General features: G+C 39.9%; 1 protein-coding gene across 1 annotated transcript in view; it reads left to right on the forward strand.

Annotated features, from left to right (window-relative positions):
• Positions 1–17,657, forward strand: part of LOC133535341 (arf-GAP with GTPase, ANK repeat and PH domain-containing protein 1-like) — a 71,180-nt gene that overhangs the window by 15,253 nt on the left and 38,270 nt on the right. The window contains exons 2-3 of the mRNA XM_061875064.1: positions 12,058–12,116; positions 12,203–12,290. Coding sequence (XP_061731048.1) covers positions 12,058–12,116; positions 12,203–12,290 — 147 coding nt within the window. The remainder of the gene's footprint in view (positions 1–12,057; positions 12,117–12,202; positions 12,291–17,657) is intronic.

A 17,657-nucleotide genomic window follows, 5' to 3' on the forward strand; every position in this document is an offset into this window, starting at 1 on the left:
AAAATAAACGCGATTGCATTGGGACGGATTCCGATGTTTTTAGACACATTTACTAGATTAATTCTGGGAAATCCCTTATCTTTCTATTGTGTTGCTAGTGTTTTAGTGAGTTTAATAGTACCTGATAGTCGGAAGTGTGTCTCCACGGGTGTCTTGACGCGCAGTGTCTCAGGGGAGTCGACGGCAGCTATGGACGGCACAAGCTTAGCTTTTCTCCGGTAAGAACTGACTTTTTAACCACAATTTTCTCACCGAAACAAGCTGGTTGACATGTGGTAGGGATCCATCTTGGCTTGACTGTGCTCTGATCCATAGGAAAGTTTCACCTCCAGGAATTTTAAACAAGGAATCACCATGTGTTTGTGTGGCTAAAGGCTAAAGCTTCCCAACTCCATCTTTCTACTGTGACTTCTTCAATATTAATTGAACAAATTGCAAAAGATTCAGCAACACAGACATCCAAAAAAACTGTATGATTACACCGTTAAAGCAGACGACATTTAGCTGTGTGTGTGCAGCACTCATACTTACTAAAAACCGGTCACGTCTTGCGTGCACGTCATCATTACACGACGTTTTGAAGACGAAACTCCCGGGAAATTTAAAATTGTAATTTAGTAAACTAAAAAGGCCGTATTGGCATGTGTTGCAATGTTAATATTTTATCATTGATATATAAACCATCAGACTGCGTGGTGGGTAGTAGTGGGTTTCAGTAGGCCTTTAAGTACTACTATATCATGTAAATATGGTACAATTTGTAAATGAGTAATACTTGTAGCGCTTTTCTACTTTCAAGGTACTCAAAGCGCTTTGACACTATTTCCACATTCACCCATTCACACACACATTCACACACTGATGGCGGGGACTGCCATGCAAGGTGCTAACCAGGACCCATCAGGAGCAAGGGTGAAGTGTCTTGCTCAAGGACACAACGGACGTGACTAAGTTGGTAGAAGGTGGGGATTGAACCAGGAACCCTCAGGTTTTTGGCACGGCCACTCTCCCAACCGTGCCACGCCGTCCCCAAACGTCAAATATTTGTGATGTTACAAGCAGGGCAGGAATTTCACGATGGCCATGGATCTATTTGGCTTTCTGTTCGGCCGTGTGCCCCTCGAAAAATGACATGTGCCGTGATGTCTTTTTCCTTTGCGCGATTTTTATGGCATTACGGGTTCTTTGATCAGGTTTGCGTTTAATTCTGTTTTGTATGAATCGCCAAAGTATCACACGCAGTAGAGTGCTTTACAGCACTGAACACCACCGGGCCAAACAAGAGTTAACTGCTCAGTGGCCTTGTGATTAGAGTGACCTCGAGTTCAAACCCCGGCCGAGTCATACCAAAGACAAAAAAATGGGACCCGTTATCTCTCAGCATCAAGGATTAGAATTGGGGGTTCCACCCCCTTGTACCATGAATTGATTAACGTGGACCCCGACTTTTACAAGTTGAAAAACTTATTCGGGTGTTACCATTTAGTGGTCAATTGTACGGAATATGTACTGTACTGTGCAATCTACTAATCAAAGTCTTAATCAATCAATCAATTCATCCCGGGGGGTGGAACAAGGGTGTGGGTCAAATGCAGAGGGTAATTTCACCACACCTACTTTAACTTTATTTTAACTTTAAATCTAACACACGCAGCAGCCTGTAATCCTGATGTGGGATCTCAACCGAGGATGTCATTGTGGCTTGTGCAGCCCTTTGAGACACTTTTGATTAAGGACTATATAAATAAACTTTCATTGATTGTAATCAAGGTTTTGTGCGAACTTCTCGGACTCCTCAAAGCTCAGCGCACTGAGGGACAATGTCGGATGAGCTAAGCTAAGGTAACAAGGTTGATACAGTTGTTAAAGCATAAGAGTACAATAAACCCTCAACACATAACATTCAACTCAATGTTCATATTTAGCAATGAGACAATGTATGCAGGTTTTCTCCAAACCACTCGACCACGCTAGTTTAACCTGAATGAAAACCGTTTAAAGAAACCACTCCTGTCCATGCGTGCACTAAATAGTATAACGTTTAAAGCATGGCTTATCAACACAGACTGCTGCCAAGATTCATGTGGATGCTGACCCTGTATAAGGTTATAATGACAAGGACTGGAGAGGAAAATCAATAAGTATCCCTGAAAGTGGTAGGGAATACATCTAAGCTTCACTGCAGTAGGTTGCTGTATAAGATAAGGGCAACTTCTTGTTTTATCTGTGGTAGAGGAATTCATGGGTAGCCAAGTGCAGTAGTAATGACATACAGAGACTCCCAGGATGAGCTAGTGAGACGCGCAGGCGTTACCACAAGATCAGGATGTACTGTAAGTGGGCAGCTCATACATCTGTTGCTCAAGCCGAAAACATCCCAAACTACACGACATCGTTGGAGCCCCATGGGTCAGAAGACAAGGTTTTGTAACTTCTAATGTTCAACAATGGAGGAAAGCAGGGACTAGTGACAGAAGAGCCACGGACCAGGAGGAGGTATGGGACCTGTAGGAGGAAAGACGGCGGTCAAGGGCAGTAGAGTTAAATTCACAAGGAGCCTGGACCAAGTGGGACCTCCCACAGAGGAAGATCACCTGGCCCGACTTTTTGGAGACTGGAGCCGTTCCGCATTTCTTTCCTGCAGTGTATGACACACGTCCAACTCTAACAAACTTGCCCAAGTGGGGTATGAGAGAGGACCCATTGTGCAAGCCTTGTGGCGAGAGGGGCACCATGGCACACATATTGTCCGGATATAAAACAGCTGTCATTCAAGGGAGGTACTAGAGATGCGCGGATAGGCAATTATATCATCCGCAACTGCGTCTCCAAAGTCGTCATCCACCCGCCGTTGCGTCTCCAAAGTCGTCATCCACCCGCCGTCCACCCGAACCAACATTTTATCAGAAACGCATCCGCCCGCCACCCGCCCGCTGAAATACATCAAAGGTTGGCGACCTTTACCACTCACAGAGCTGTCTAAACCCGTTTCACAGAGTAACAAAGACAATTGGAGCCGCTGAATTTCTCGCAATTATCCAATTGGCGTTCATCCTGATGACAAGGATATGGGCGTGCTGTGAAGCCATTGCCTTAGACACCTTCAACAACATGTACACACCGATTGTTAGTCTGGCAACATGTTGTGTGCAGCTTCCGCAATCACACGTACAAGATTGAAAGGCATACTGGGTGTTACAGAGTACACTGATGGTTGTGATATAAACAACTTTAACACTTACTAATATGCGCCACGCTGTGAAGCCACACCAAACAAGATTGACAAACACATTTCGGGAGAACATCCTCACAGTAACACAACATAAACGCAACACAACAAATATCCAGAATCCTTTGTATCCGTAACTATTCCTGAATATATTTTACACCGCCGCGCACCCAACCCCACCCACCTTACCGATGCACAGGGTGGGGTAGGGGAGGTTGGAAGGGTGGCGGGGTTTGCTGCTAGCGGGGTGTATAAAATAGTCAAGAAATGTCATGGATACAAAGGATTCTGGGTATTTGTTGTGTTGCGTTTATGTTGTGTTACTGGGAGGATGACCTCCCGAAATGTGTTTGTCAATCTTGTTTGGTGTGGCTTCACAGCGTGGCGCATATTACTAAGAGTGTTAAAATTGTTTATATCACAACCATTAGTGTACTCTGTGTCACCCAGTATGCCTTGCAGTCGTGTGCGTGTTGCTGCGGAAGCCACACACAACATGTTGCTGGACTGACAAGCAGATCGTACATGCTGTAGAAGGCGACAAAGTCAATGACTTCATAGCATGCCCTAATACTTGTTATCTGGGTGACTGCCGGTAGTCATTCTAGAGAATAGTAGCGTCTCCTATTGACTTATTCGCTTTGTGACACGGGTCTTAGATGGCTCTTTGAATGGCAAGGATACCGATCCCAGAACCATGTATATCAAATATTCCGGATGATTCAACCGCCACCCACCCGAATGTAATTAAAATCTATTTTTTCGTCATGTCACCCGCCCGACCCGCGGTTTATCCGCGGACTCCGCGGATGAGACCGCAAACCGCGCATCTCTAGGAGGTACAGATGGCACCATGACAAGGTGCTTATGACACTAGCTAACACCTTAGAGCAGGAAAGAAGGCAGAAACGCCTACCCCTTTGGACAACAGGAATCCAGTCTGATAGTTTATATATGAATGATGATTCTTAAAAATTAGTTTAAGTCATAATATTAAACCAACATTAAGAGTGTAGAACATGTGTCCAACCTCACATCCAAGTCTGTGAGACGTGAATACTAAATATGTTGTGACGGCACCTCGACAAGGTGTCAGGCTGCTGTTCAATATGCGGGTGGATTCTTCCTCAGTTCAGCTGCCTGATGATGGTGTTGATGTCCGTGCCGCGAAATCCAGGGTTCAAGTAAAGCATTTTTTAAAAGGTTTTACTTGAACGCATGTCATTTATTTGCTCAAAACTTGGTAACAGTGACATGGGCCGTCATTAATACATTGCAGTGTTTGTGGGTTTTTTATCTTCGTCAACACCTCGGAAAAGAACCAGTCTACAAAAGGCTCATTGAAGGTCGAGCTCGGGGAAAAGCTGCAGTTTCCCAGATTCTCCTTACAGCCCTAAGGCCAAATGTGGTGCTGTGGTCGGATGAAGGGAAAAAAAAAATATTCCAATAGAACCTACAGTTCCATGGGAAGAGGGGTGTGAATAGGTCTTTGAAAGAAAGAGTGCCCAATATCAAGACCTCTTGCACGTATGTAGGAAGAAAAATGGCAGGCATGGCTGTTTCCGGTCGAGGTCGGCTGGAGAGGATTCCCTGCCCAGTCGATGTGGAGGAAGTTAACAACCTTTGGAGTCACAGGTAAAACAGCAGAGAGAGCATGGTGCTTGTTATGGAATAGGAGAGAGGAGTTAAGGAGGAGGAAATAGACAGTGACTTGGCCACAACTGCCGGCCCACCATTGGGTGTAGCGGTAAGGGTCGAAACACCCAGTGAACGATGGGTACCACCTGATGACATCAACTCCCGCTGGCAAAGGCTACATTCACTTATGATGAATGAAGGAGAAGCATCTTTGTAGTCAAGCCCCAACATGTTATCGTCATTGTGGTCAAAATCATTGTTTTAGCCAAGTAAAATCTAAAATGACAGATTCTTTACCAATTGTTAATGGGTTAAAATAGAGCTAATTCATTGTTTAATACTGCATTAAATACTGTTTGACAGCATAGGTTAAGGCAGGGGTGTCCACAAACTTTTTGACTTGGGGGCTGCATTGGGCTAAAAATATTTGGCTTACGGCCGACTGCATGTAAAGTAGCAATATCACACATATACAGTACATATTTATGTGCACATCCATCCATCCATTTTCTACCGCTTATTCCCTTTGGGGTCGCGGGGGGCGCTGGTGCCTATCTCAGCTACAATTGGGCGGAAGGCAGGGTACACCCTGGACAAGACGCCACCTCATTGCAGTATGTGCACATATATACACATATTATATTAATATATACATGTATGATATGTGTATATTAATAGAATATATATGTATATAATATGGTAAATACATTGTATGTGTGTGTATATAATATATATATAGTATATATGTGTGTATATATATATAAATATATATGTATATATATATATACACTCATAAATACAATGTATTTACCATATTATATAGATATTAAATGTCTGTACTGTAATTAAATAAGCATCTATATTAATTTTATATCGAAATCGCTACTCTAACTTAAGTTTTTGTTTATTACACTGCTGTTTCTTTCTGCACTGCGATCGCAATGCTACACGTCTGCATATTTATTTCACACACAATTGAAGAGGAAAGTTTGCTCAACATTTTAAAATACAGCACAAAATACGGTAAAGTCATATTTTTTAGGCTAATCGCCAGTACACAAACACCAGAGGTGTGGACTCGAGTCACATGACTTGGACTCAAGTCAGACTCGAGTCATGAATTTAATGACTTTAGACTCGACTTGACAAAATGTAAAAAGACTTGCAACTCGACTTAGACTTTAACACCAATGACTTGTGACTTGACTTGGACTTGAGCCTTTTGACTTGGCATGACTTGCTACTTTCCCCAAAACCCAACGATTAAAAAGTTATTCAGGAGCACTCCGTATCTTCCATTGTGTACGGAAGTGTGTCGGCGTATGTGCGATGACAGCCTGTGCGCTACCTGTCAGAACAACAGCCAATCAAATTACATCCACGTTGTTTTCGTCACACAGCATTCACCCAATCAAATTGCAGGAAAACCAACGGAGAAGCGCTTTCAAACAACAGAAGAATAAGTGAAGAAAATTATGCCATATAGGGTTTCGTTCGGTTATTAAAACTACGACTTGGTCAACAAAACAGGGATTGCCGTATGCAAAACATGTGGTTGGAAGATTACAGACGGAGACGCATCAATTTACAACTTCGTTCGACATTTGAAGTTGCACAAAGAAGGGTACGTTTTGAATGTAAGCTAACGTTTATTGGCTGAGTAACGTAACTTTTATTTGCTGTGTAGTTAAATCAGTGAGGCTGTAAACTCACTGCTAACGTTAGAACCATAGACATCTTATAAGGGTAGCAGCATGGAGCGCTACTGCCTATTGGCGCAGACGAGACGCGGGGCCGCCATCTTGGAGTGGTGATCTGCTCCACTCAGGGCAATTCATTTGTCAGGAGCAATGAACTGTCAGCGCATTTAATTCATATTAACTCACTGAATACCACTTATATTCACCCGCTTTTTAGTCATACGTGTAGCTATGATAAAGGACACATGTCTTGGTGTGTTCATAATTTGCTTAACAGTAATAGAATATTCTTATATGCTATAAGTGACCAGACGTCTGAGATCAAAACTTGTAATATAATCCCAGAGAAGGGGAAAAAACAGTCAGCTATTTTGAATTTGAAGAAACAATATGATTAGGTTATATATACATGCTTATATCCTACATAAACAATGTATGAATACATTAGATATCTATATATCTTACGGACCTATAGACCAGAGGTTCTCAAATGGGGTACTTGAAGGTATCCCAAGGGGTACATGATATTTTTTAAAATATTCTAAAAATAGCAACAATTCAAAATCCTTTATAAATATATTCATTGAAAAATACTCCAACAATATATGAATGTAAATTCATAAACTGTGAAAAGAAATGCAACAATGCAATATTCAGTGTTGACAGCTAGATTTTTTTGTGGACATGTTCCATAAATATTGATGTTAAAGATTTCTTTTTGTGTGAAAAAATGTTTAGAATGAAGTTGATGAATCCAGATGGATCTCTATTACAATCCTCAAAGAGGGCACTTTAAGTTGATGATTACTTCTATGTGTAGAAATATTTATTTATAATTGAATCACTTGTTTATTTTTCAACAAGTTTTTAGTTATATTTACATCTTTTTTTTCCAAATAGTTCAAGAAAGACCACAACAAATGAGCAATATTTTGCACTGTTATAAAATTTAACAAATCAGAAACTGATGACATAGTGCTGTATTTTACTTCTTTGTCTCTTTTTTTCAACCAAAAATGCTTTGCTCTGATTAGGGGGTACTTGAATTAAAAACATGTTCACAGGGGGTACATCACTGAAAAAAGGTTGAGAACATCTGATATAGATTGTATCTCTGTTGCTGCAACAGCAGAGAGTTTATTCTGTCTTGACACTTTGTATTGATATTTTCTATTACATTCTTCCTTTAAATGATCATGTTTATAGTGATTGAACATATATAAACACCTGAAAGTGAAGTGAAGTGAATTATATTTATATAGCACTTTTCTCTAGTGACTCGAAGCACTTTACATAGTGACACCCAATATCTAAGTTACATTTAAACCAGTGTGGGTGGCACTGGGAGCAGGTGGGTAAAGTGTCTTGCCCAAGGACACAACGGCAGTGACTAGGATGGCGGAAGCGGGAAACGAACCTGCAACCCTCAGGTTGCTGACACGGCCACTCTACCTACCGAACTATACCGCCCGGTCTTTATTTCAGCTAAAACCACCAATCTGTTTCACTGGATTCAGAATAAAACAAAATTCTGTTTTACTCAACAAAGTTAGTATTTGAATATTGTTACTTGAAGACTTATCTGTGGTTACGATAAAATGAGAATGCATCATAATCAATGGCGGCTGGTGAATTTAGTTTTAGGTGGGCCTGAAAGTTTGTAAACCAAATACCTGTAGGGGGGTTCCTCCCCCAGAAGATTTCTTTGTGATTTTCACATACAAATATTGTAGTTCTTTGCTCCTGCTTAACTCTGTGGTAATATTCTTTTCACAAAATATAACCAATAGTATGTTAATGTTAAATCTTACTTGTGAAAAGTAATCCTCCAATTCCTATTTTCAACAGTCCGCTCAATTGAGCAGGAAAACGCTGAATACAAGCCCAGCATCTTTGTTTTCTACCTGTCAAATGTTAGTTTAGGCTGCTTGCCGGCTCCTCATCACCACTTCAAGATGGCGGCCAAATTGCTTGCGTCACAGCAGCCAATTCTGCGTCTACTTATAAGATGTCTATGGTTATAACGTCATTGCAAACACGGCAATCTGTTGCGTACACTGCAGTTTGCTACCTTATTCATACTTTTTGTCAAGTGATATTTTCTTTAAGCAGGTTTGCATGAGGTACCTACACATAACGTTACGTTAGTGAATGTTCCACACACAGTAACGTAACGTTAGATGGCGGTCAGCAGCACCGCATATTTTAGCCACCTACAAAAAGACAAACATAGTCAAATAAAGGTCAGTTAAAATGTATACTATATTAAGAATATGTGTACATATTCCATAGAGCCCTGACATCTAACAAGTACAGCACTGTTCATTGTTATGTTTATGTATTTGTTGTTTTTCATGTGTATGCACACATAAACACATACAGTTTGAGATGAGATCAATGAGATAAGGTAACAACATGATATAAACTGCTGTGGAACTAGTTACAATGCAATATTCCATGGAAATACAATGTTAACACTTTTGTGCAAATAAGTACAGTTGCACTTGTTTTTTCAAATGTGTTTATACTGTAAAGGAATGAGTTAAATGTTTAGAATAATTGGTTAATAGTGCTATTATGAAGTGCAATGTCATTACTGTTTTTTTAAAATAATAAATACATACAGCGTTTTAAAAGCATACACAATCTGTGTACATATATTAGTCTGTGGTTAAAAAGACTTGAAATGACTCGAAACCCAAAATGCAGGACTTGGGACTTGACTTGAGACTTTCCAGTATTGACTTTGGACTTGACTCGGACTTGCCTGTATTGACTCGGGACTTGACTCGAGACTTGAGGTCAAAGACTTGAGGCTTACTTGTGACTTGCAAAACAATGACTTGGTCCCACCTCTGACAAACACTCACACACACACGTTACAACGCTTTTTCCTGCCATGCAGCAGAGCTTTGATTGTGGCGTAACAACAATCTTTTGTACCAAAGTAACACTTCAGTTTGCATCGATTAAATCAAGTTATAACAGACTGAACAACAATACAACAGGTTCAACTAATTTGACTTTACCACCCCCCCCCCCCCCCCACCCCCACATTAGACCCTGATAACTATGAAATATCAATCAATCAATCAATTAATCAATCAATCAATCAATGTTTGTTTATATAGCCCTGTGACAGACTTCCTGCAATCACCGTGTGGGTTGCCAGGACCAGGGATGCACGACACCTCGTAGCAGGGTTGACATACATTTATTGTTTCAATAAACTGCGTCGTTGTGTCCCAATTGGTCGCGTCACTTTCGAGCACCCTTGGCTGCTCGTCTTCGCGCACATTTCGGTGGCCTGGTGTTGCGTTTTCCGCGGGGGCTCATGTCTTTGCCTGGTCGCTCTCGTCGCTGGTGTCGTTGCTGTGTGTTGCCGTTCCTCCTCCGTCTTTTCCCCGGTCCTTCCTCCCTCGCCCTTTTTGTGCTGTAGCAGCAGATGGAGAGATTGTGAGCAGGTGTGTGTCTTACGCACCTGACTCAGATTGCCCCTCTCGTGCCGCTCCGCGTGCGTCACGCCTCTCCTCGCCGCCGCATGCCCTGCCTCCTGGCCTCCATCATGGTCAGGACTGCTTCTCTCAGCCCGTTGTCGACCCGTCGGCTGCGTCTCTCCACAAGCCCTAAATCACAAGTGTCTCAAAGGGCTGCACAAGCCACATAAGGGCAAGGAAAAACTCACCCCAGTGGGACGTCGGTGACAATGATTATGAGAAACCTTGGAGAGGGCCGCATATGTAGGCAACCTCCACCCCCATTAAATTCACATCACTATTGGCGAAAGTTGGTTGAATTGGGTCATATATACCGATGCTGCGCTTAAGTTATTTATAATTTGAACTTGGCAGTTTGGACACCCCTGGGTTAAAGAAAGTCCTGGGGCAGAAGAAGCCAGAGCACTGTCTTTATTTGAGGTGTTGTACATTTTCTGTTTTTAAAACCAGCATGAAAATTTGGACGCTATTTAGTCAGGTTATTTATTATTATATTGATGATATTTATTTGGAAAAACACTTTTGTGAAATAAACAGCTTAATTTATTTGATTGAAAGTAATGCATTTTAAAAATGTAACCTTTAACCTTTGCCAGCTCAGTGTCCGCCCTGAGCTCGGTAGATTGAGAGTTCAAACCCCGGCCGAGTCATACCAAAGACTATAAAAATGGGACCCATTACCTCCCTGCTTGGCACTTGGCTTTGAGGGTTGGAATTGGGGGTTAACTCACAAAAATGATACCCGAGCGCGGCCACCGCTGCTGCTCACTCCTCCACTCACCTACCAGGGGGTGGAACAAGGGGATGGGTCGAATGCAGAGGACAATCTTCACCTCACCTAGTGTGTGTGTGACAATCATTGGTACTTTAAGCTACAGTAATTATGACTGTGGACTTAAACCATTGTTTTTTGATGGCCTTTGTGCCCTGAAAAGGTTAATGACATCAAAGGCCAAGTGGCCTTGCCCCTTAAATGACGATTTTCCAGGCCGGGTTACAGGCGCTGTCAACATTTCCTTTTCAAATCATATTAATTAAACTTTTTATCGTGATTAATCCTAGTAAATAACTGGATTTGGATGAATTAATTTACTTTATTTTCTAGATTAATTCATATCTATTGTCAGCATGAACACAGAACATTTTTTTAAAAGGTTTTACTTGAACGCATGTCACTTATTTGCTCAAAACTTGGTAACAGTAACATGGGCTGTCTTTAATAAATTGGATTGTCTTGGGTTTTTTATCTTTGTCCATCGTTTCCGAACAGGGTGCAAGAAGGTTCACTCTGTGCATCGTTCTCAGCATCTGAGCGTGTTTATTTATTGATAGAATTATATAAACGCAGTGAACCCTCTTGTCAGCCATCCAATCTTTATCTTGGTGGACAGAGGTCGACAGAGATCCTCACTTGTCGCTGGTGTAAAAAAAATTGGAAGTCAGCCAGCCATGCCTGAAAAATAACAGTTACACCAAAGTAGGCAAGCAGTTAGGTCCACCCTATCACCCATATTTTCCATTAAGTATCCTATATTTTAAAATACAAATGTTCCCAAATATGTGCATTACTGCAGCTATTCGGACGTGGTGGGTTGTTTTGAGATGTGGTGTTTGTTCATAGTGAGAAAGATGGTGGTTATCATCAACAACTAGTAGGAGTGATTGCAGTAATTATTATACAAAACGTTACGGTGACTGTAGATTATTTTTGAGTCGTTGTTTTTATATGTAGTTTGCCAGGTGTAAGTTGTCATTTATAAGTAGCTTGCTCAATGTGCTTCAAATTGAAAGTGCCAGAACACCTTATACACCTTGTAATGAATTATTCCTCTTTCACAAGCGTTTTTTTCAACGGGCATCTTTTAAGATAACGCTTTTTTTTTTTTTTTTTTTTGTCATCATGTAACCCAGCTAACCATCACATTACATTACTGAATCACTAGGTACGCCATCTGTACTGTGTTTGTTGATTATTTGCTTTGTTTGGTTTTAGCTGCATGCACCAGCAGCCAGGAATGGACCATCACTCAAACTGTACAAGAACTTCACCTGGTAAGATGATCTCCTCACAATTAATAAATGCACCAACGGTTGATATTTTGCCACCATCCTAAAATGTGTGTGTGTTTGTGTGTCAGGCTGTGTTAGGAGGTCTATGCAGTGGGAAGTCTGCTCTGGTCCACAGACACTTGACAGGAAGTTATCTGGCGGTGGAGAATGCTGAGGGTGGGTTTCAGAGCTCCTAATTAACATATGTGTTTGCAATTGTCCATAACATTAGATACACCCGCCAAATCTAATTAGATCCAATATAAAAAAAATAATTAAAATTTACCTTTGACGAGGATTGATTGATTGATACTTTTATTAGTAGATTGCACAGTTCAGTACATATTCCGTACAATTGACCACTAAATGGTAACACCCGAATAAGTTTTTCAACTTGTTTAAGTCGGGGTCCACGTTAATCAATTCATGGATATTGTTGACATTGTGAAAGTGTACTTAAAGTAGTGTCACTTTTCCTCCAATACCATTCCATATAGTGCTATCCTGGTAGTGCAACACAATATTGGTATATAGTAGGGGTCTGCAACCCAAAACGGTGAAATAGCCATATTGGACCAAAAATACAAAAAACTAATTTGTCTGGAGCCGCAAAAAATTAAAAATATATAAGTGTTATAATGAAGGCAACAAATGACCTAAGTGTCTACATTAGCTATAATAACCTCCATCCATCCATCCATTTTTCTACCGCTTATTCCCTTTTGGGGTCACGGGGGGGCGCTGGCGCCTATCTCAGCTACAATCGGGCGGAAGGCGGGGTACACCCTGGACAAGTCGCCACCTCATCGCAGGGCCAACACAGATAGACAGACAACATTCACACTCACATTCACGCACTAGGGCCAATTTAGTGTTGCCAATCAACCTATCCCCAGGTGCATGTCTTTGGAAGTGGGAGGAAGCCGGAGTACCCGGAGGGAACCCACGCATTCACGGGGAGAACATGCAAACTCCACACAGAAAGATTTGAACCCAGGATTGCAGGACCTTCGTATTGTGAGGCAGACGCACTAACCCCTCTTCCACCGTGAAGCCCCTATAATAACCTACTATCAAATATTACTATTATATTACTATATCAGCCTACAATCAAAAATTACTATAAATTAAATTACTATAAACATTAGTAAATCAGAGGCTATTCAAAAGGTGAGATAACTCCTGGAAATGAATAGCTTTTAATGGCCAAAGGTATAGATGTGTGTGTCCAAGTTAAAGTAAACTGCAGGCTGTCTTCTTCTAATGGATTTATTACAATCCTTGGCAAGCAAGTTAATGTTTGCTGTGGTCTGGAACAACATGGCACACAAGCAACTATCTGAAATGCACCCAAAACGGTGAAAGTGCCATATTGAACCAAAAATATAAAAAAATTATTTGTCTGGAGCTGCAAAATTTAAAATATATAAGTGTTATAATGAAGGCAACAAATGACGTAAGTGTCTATATTAGCTATAATAGCCTACTATCAAAAATTACTATGTGTCGCAGGCTGAAGCAAATCTTCCTTGACAGAAATGTTGAAGTGTAATATTTATTCTACACTTTTTTTTTTAATTAAAAAACATTAGTAAATCAGAGGCTATTCAAAAGGTGAGATAACTCCTGGAAATGAATAGCTTTTGGCCAAAGGTATAGATGTGTGTGTCCAAGTTAAAGTAAACTGCAGGCTGTCTTCTATAATGGATTTATTACAATCCTTGGCAAGCAAGTTAATGTTTGCTGTGGTCTGGAACAACATGGCACACAAGCAACTATCTGAAATGCACCCAAAACGGTGAAAGAGCCATATTGAACCAAAAAAAAAAAAAGTAATTTGTCTGGAGCAGCAAAAAATGAAAAACATATAAGTGTTATAATGAAGGCAACAAATGACGTCAGTGTCTATATTAGCTATAATAGCCTACTATTGAAAATTACTATGTGTCGCAGGCTGAAGCAAATCTTCCTTGACAGAAATGTTAAAGTGTAATATTTACACTTTTTTTCAAATTGGAAAACATTAGTAAATCAGAGGCTTTTCAGAAGGTGAGATAACTCGTGGAAATTAATAGCTTTTAATGGCCAAAGGTATAGATGTGTAAGTCCAAGTTAAAGTAAACGGCAGGCTGTCTTCTATAATGGATTTATTACAATCCTTGGCAAGCTAGTTAATGTTTGCTATGGTCTGGAACAACATAATAAAAATAATAATAATTAAATTATACCCTCAACTCTCACCAAAATGGATTAACTCGCTGGAATAAAAAAGACAATATAACATACATCCATAAACATGGACGCATGTGAAAAAGTGCAATGTATTTATCTGTACAGTAGTCTATTTATTTATATCTGCACCTTATTGCTTTTTTTTTTATCCTGCGCTACCAAGAGCTAATGCAACGAAATTTCGTTCTTATTTGTACTGTAAAGTTCAAATTTGAATGACAATAAAAAGGAAGTCTAAGTCTAAGTCTAAGTCTAAGTCTAACATGGCACACAAGCAACTATCTGTAATGCAGCCAATATTACATACCAATAATGTGTCATGAGACATGCAAAACTAAATTATATATAGAGGATAAAAGTAAAGGATATTAAATGAGCTCCAATATACCTACAAATGAGGCATAATGATGCAATATGTACATACAGCTTGGCTAAATAGCATGTTAGCATTGCAGTCATGCACTGACCAAATATGCCGGAATTGCTTTCCAACAAGTCAATAATATCAATAAATCTCATGTTTGTGCATTCACGCACAGCATGAAACTTTTGATAGACAAAGAAGGAGTGGAAGATTTTACATGTAAACAAACTGTTGTGTCACAGTCCACACTATGGTGAGTTCAAGAACCGCCAAAATTATTAGAACAAAAGAATGTTCACCAAATACTCTCATCAGTGAAGCATATACACAAACATATTAAACAGTGGGCTTTTTAACAATTGGGAAGGTTTGTGTCATGTTTGTCCTCAAACAAAAACATATTAAAACATAAAAATAATTTTTCCCTCATCTTTTTCCATTTTCAATCCTTTTTAAAAAATGCTTCATGGAGCCACTAGGGCGGCACTAAAGAGCTGCATGCCGCTCTTTAGTTTGAACATCAAATATGTTGTCTTTGTAGCATATTCAACTGAATATGGGTTGAAAATGATTTGTAAATCATAGTATTCCGTTTATATTTATATCTAACACAATTTCCCAACTCATATGGAAACGGGTTTTGTACATTTGATTTATTGTAGTGTGAAACATGTACATTAAATCAGGGGTTCTTAACCTTTTTGACATTGGGGCCCAACTTTCCCAAGACACAGGTGCCCAGAGCCCACTCAAATATTAACACCGACTAAGTAATCTCACGCTTGATTTTAACCATATTTAATAGTGATATTTAACTTACTCACAGTTTGAAACTTTGTCAAATTATATGAAACCATGTGGTAAACACAAACATATTATGTATTTAACACATAAACCTTAGGGTTACGTCAGACTGATTGGAAAAGTAAGTACCAACGAAATATACTGCATAAGAAGTGACTTGTAAATAACTGACGAAAAGTAAATTTACATATAATTATGTTATGCTGAAATATGCAAACTAAATAAATAATAAATATGTTTCTTAACTAGACCGTCAAAAAGTGCAAATGAAAATACAGCTTCACCAATTTAGTCATAATTTTTGTGCCTGAAAAAATTCTCTATGACAGGGGTCGGCAACCCAAAATGGTGAAAGAGCCATATTGGACCAAAAATACAAAAACAAATCTGTCTGGAGCCGCAAAAAATTAAAAGCCATATTACATACAGATAGTGTCATGAGATATAAATTGAATTATGAGGTCTTAAAGAAAACTAAATTAGCTCAAATATAGCTACATATGAGGCATAGTAATGCAATATGTACATATAGCTAGCCTAAATAGAATGTTAGCATCGATTAGCTTGCAATAACCAAATATGTTTGATTAGTACTCCACATAAGTCAATAACATCAACAAAACTCACCTTTGTGCATTCATGCACAACGTTATAGTTTGGTGGACAAAATCAGACAGAAAAAGAAGTGGCATAAATCACGTCGGAGAAAGTTATGCATGTAAACAAACTAGGATGAGTTCAAGGACCGCCAAAATTAATAGGACAAAACGGCGCTCGCCAAATACTCGAATCAGTGAAACACGTTTAATATAAACAGTGTGCTTTATAGCAATTAGGGAGGTTTGTGTCATGTTTGTCCTCCTACAGAAACCAAATTAAAACAAAAAAATATGTTTTTTTCCCCTCATTTCCACATTTCATATATTTTTGAAAAAGCTCCAGGGAGCCACTAGGGCGGCGGCACTAAAGAGCCGCATTCGACTCCAGAGCCGCGGGTTGCCGACCCCTGCTCTATCACTTTAGCTCCAGACTTCTTTTTGTTTGAGATTGTCATTACTGCCACAAGTGGTAGAAAAGTGTAATTGAATAGAATACATCCATCCATCCATCCATCATCTTCCGCTTATCCGAGGTCGGGTCGCGGGGGCAACAGCCTATGCAGGGAAACCCAGACTTCCCTTATATCTTTATTGTCATTGCACATTGTACAACGAAATTGAAAGCAAACCCATTAGTGCAAATTTATAGATTAAATATACAAATATAAGAACATTGGTCCGAAGATAAAAAAATAAATAAATAAAGAACATGAATACCAAGTACACAACTCACTTGCACAATCATTATTTTTTATGCCTTGATTTTGTTCAGCAACACTATTGCTCTCGGGTAGAAAGTTTATTATTACAACTTAAGTACAACTGCGGCCCATAGATGGGAAACAGATCTTTCTTATTTTTGGCATTCCTCTGGGAGGCGCTTGCGGCCCAACTATGGTTATGAAACACTGTATTATATGATGAAATAAGAAAAATGTAGTGTTATTTAGAGTTACGAATGTACTCAACCGAAAGTGTACTTCGATGCACAATCACATTTCTGCATTCTTTGGATTTGTACGCACGTGCAGAGGTTGGGGCTACATGTATTTCCAATGTGGAGCACGTCTCGCCGCTGTTGGCACTCGACAAAGAGGTCAAACTCTAATAAGCCCGATGGCTTGCCATTGGTCCTGCTAGCAAAGGGGCAAGCAAAACAGCATGCATTGCCGGAATCAGCTGTCGCTGTTTAACAACAGCAATGCTGTCTTTAAGGCAGGCTGAGGACTGCACGGAAGTAAAACAAAACAACAGGCTACAGCAGTACCGGGACGAGCGTAATGAAGCCGGCCGGTAAGGTGGTCAATGTGGTCATGGAGTTCAGTGCACATTCACAATGGTAAAGATCACCCTCACCATCACCCAGTCATGGCAGCCTTTGATTGATTGATTGATACTTTTATTAGTAGATTGCACATTTCAGTACATATAACGTACAATTGACCACTAAATGGTAACACCCGAATATGTTTTTCAACTTGTTTAATTCGGGGTCCACGTTAATCAATTCATGGTAAACTCGTGATTGTGAATAAAATTTGAAGA

This window comes from Nerophis ophidion, linkage group LG16 (assembly GCF_033978795.1).
Source record: "Nerophis ophidion isolate RoL-2023_Sa linkage group LG16, RoL_Noph_v1.0, whole genome shotgun sequence".
NCBI lineage: Eukaryota > Metazoa > Chordata > Actinopteri > Syngnathiformes > Syngnathidae > Nerophis > Nerophis ophidion.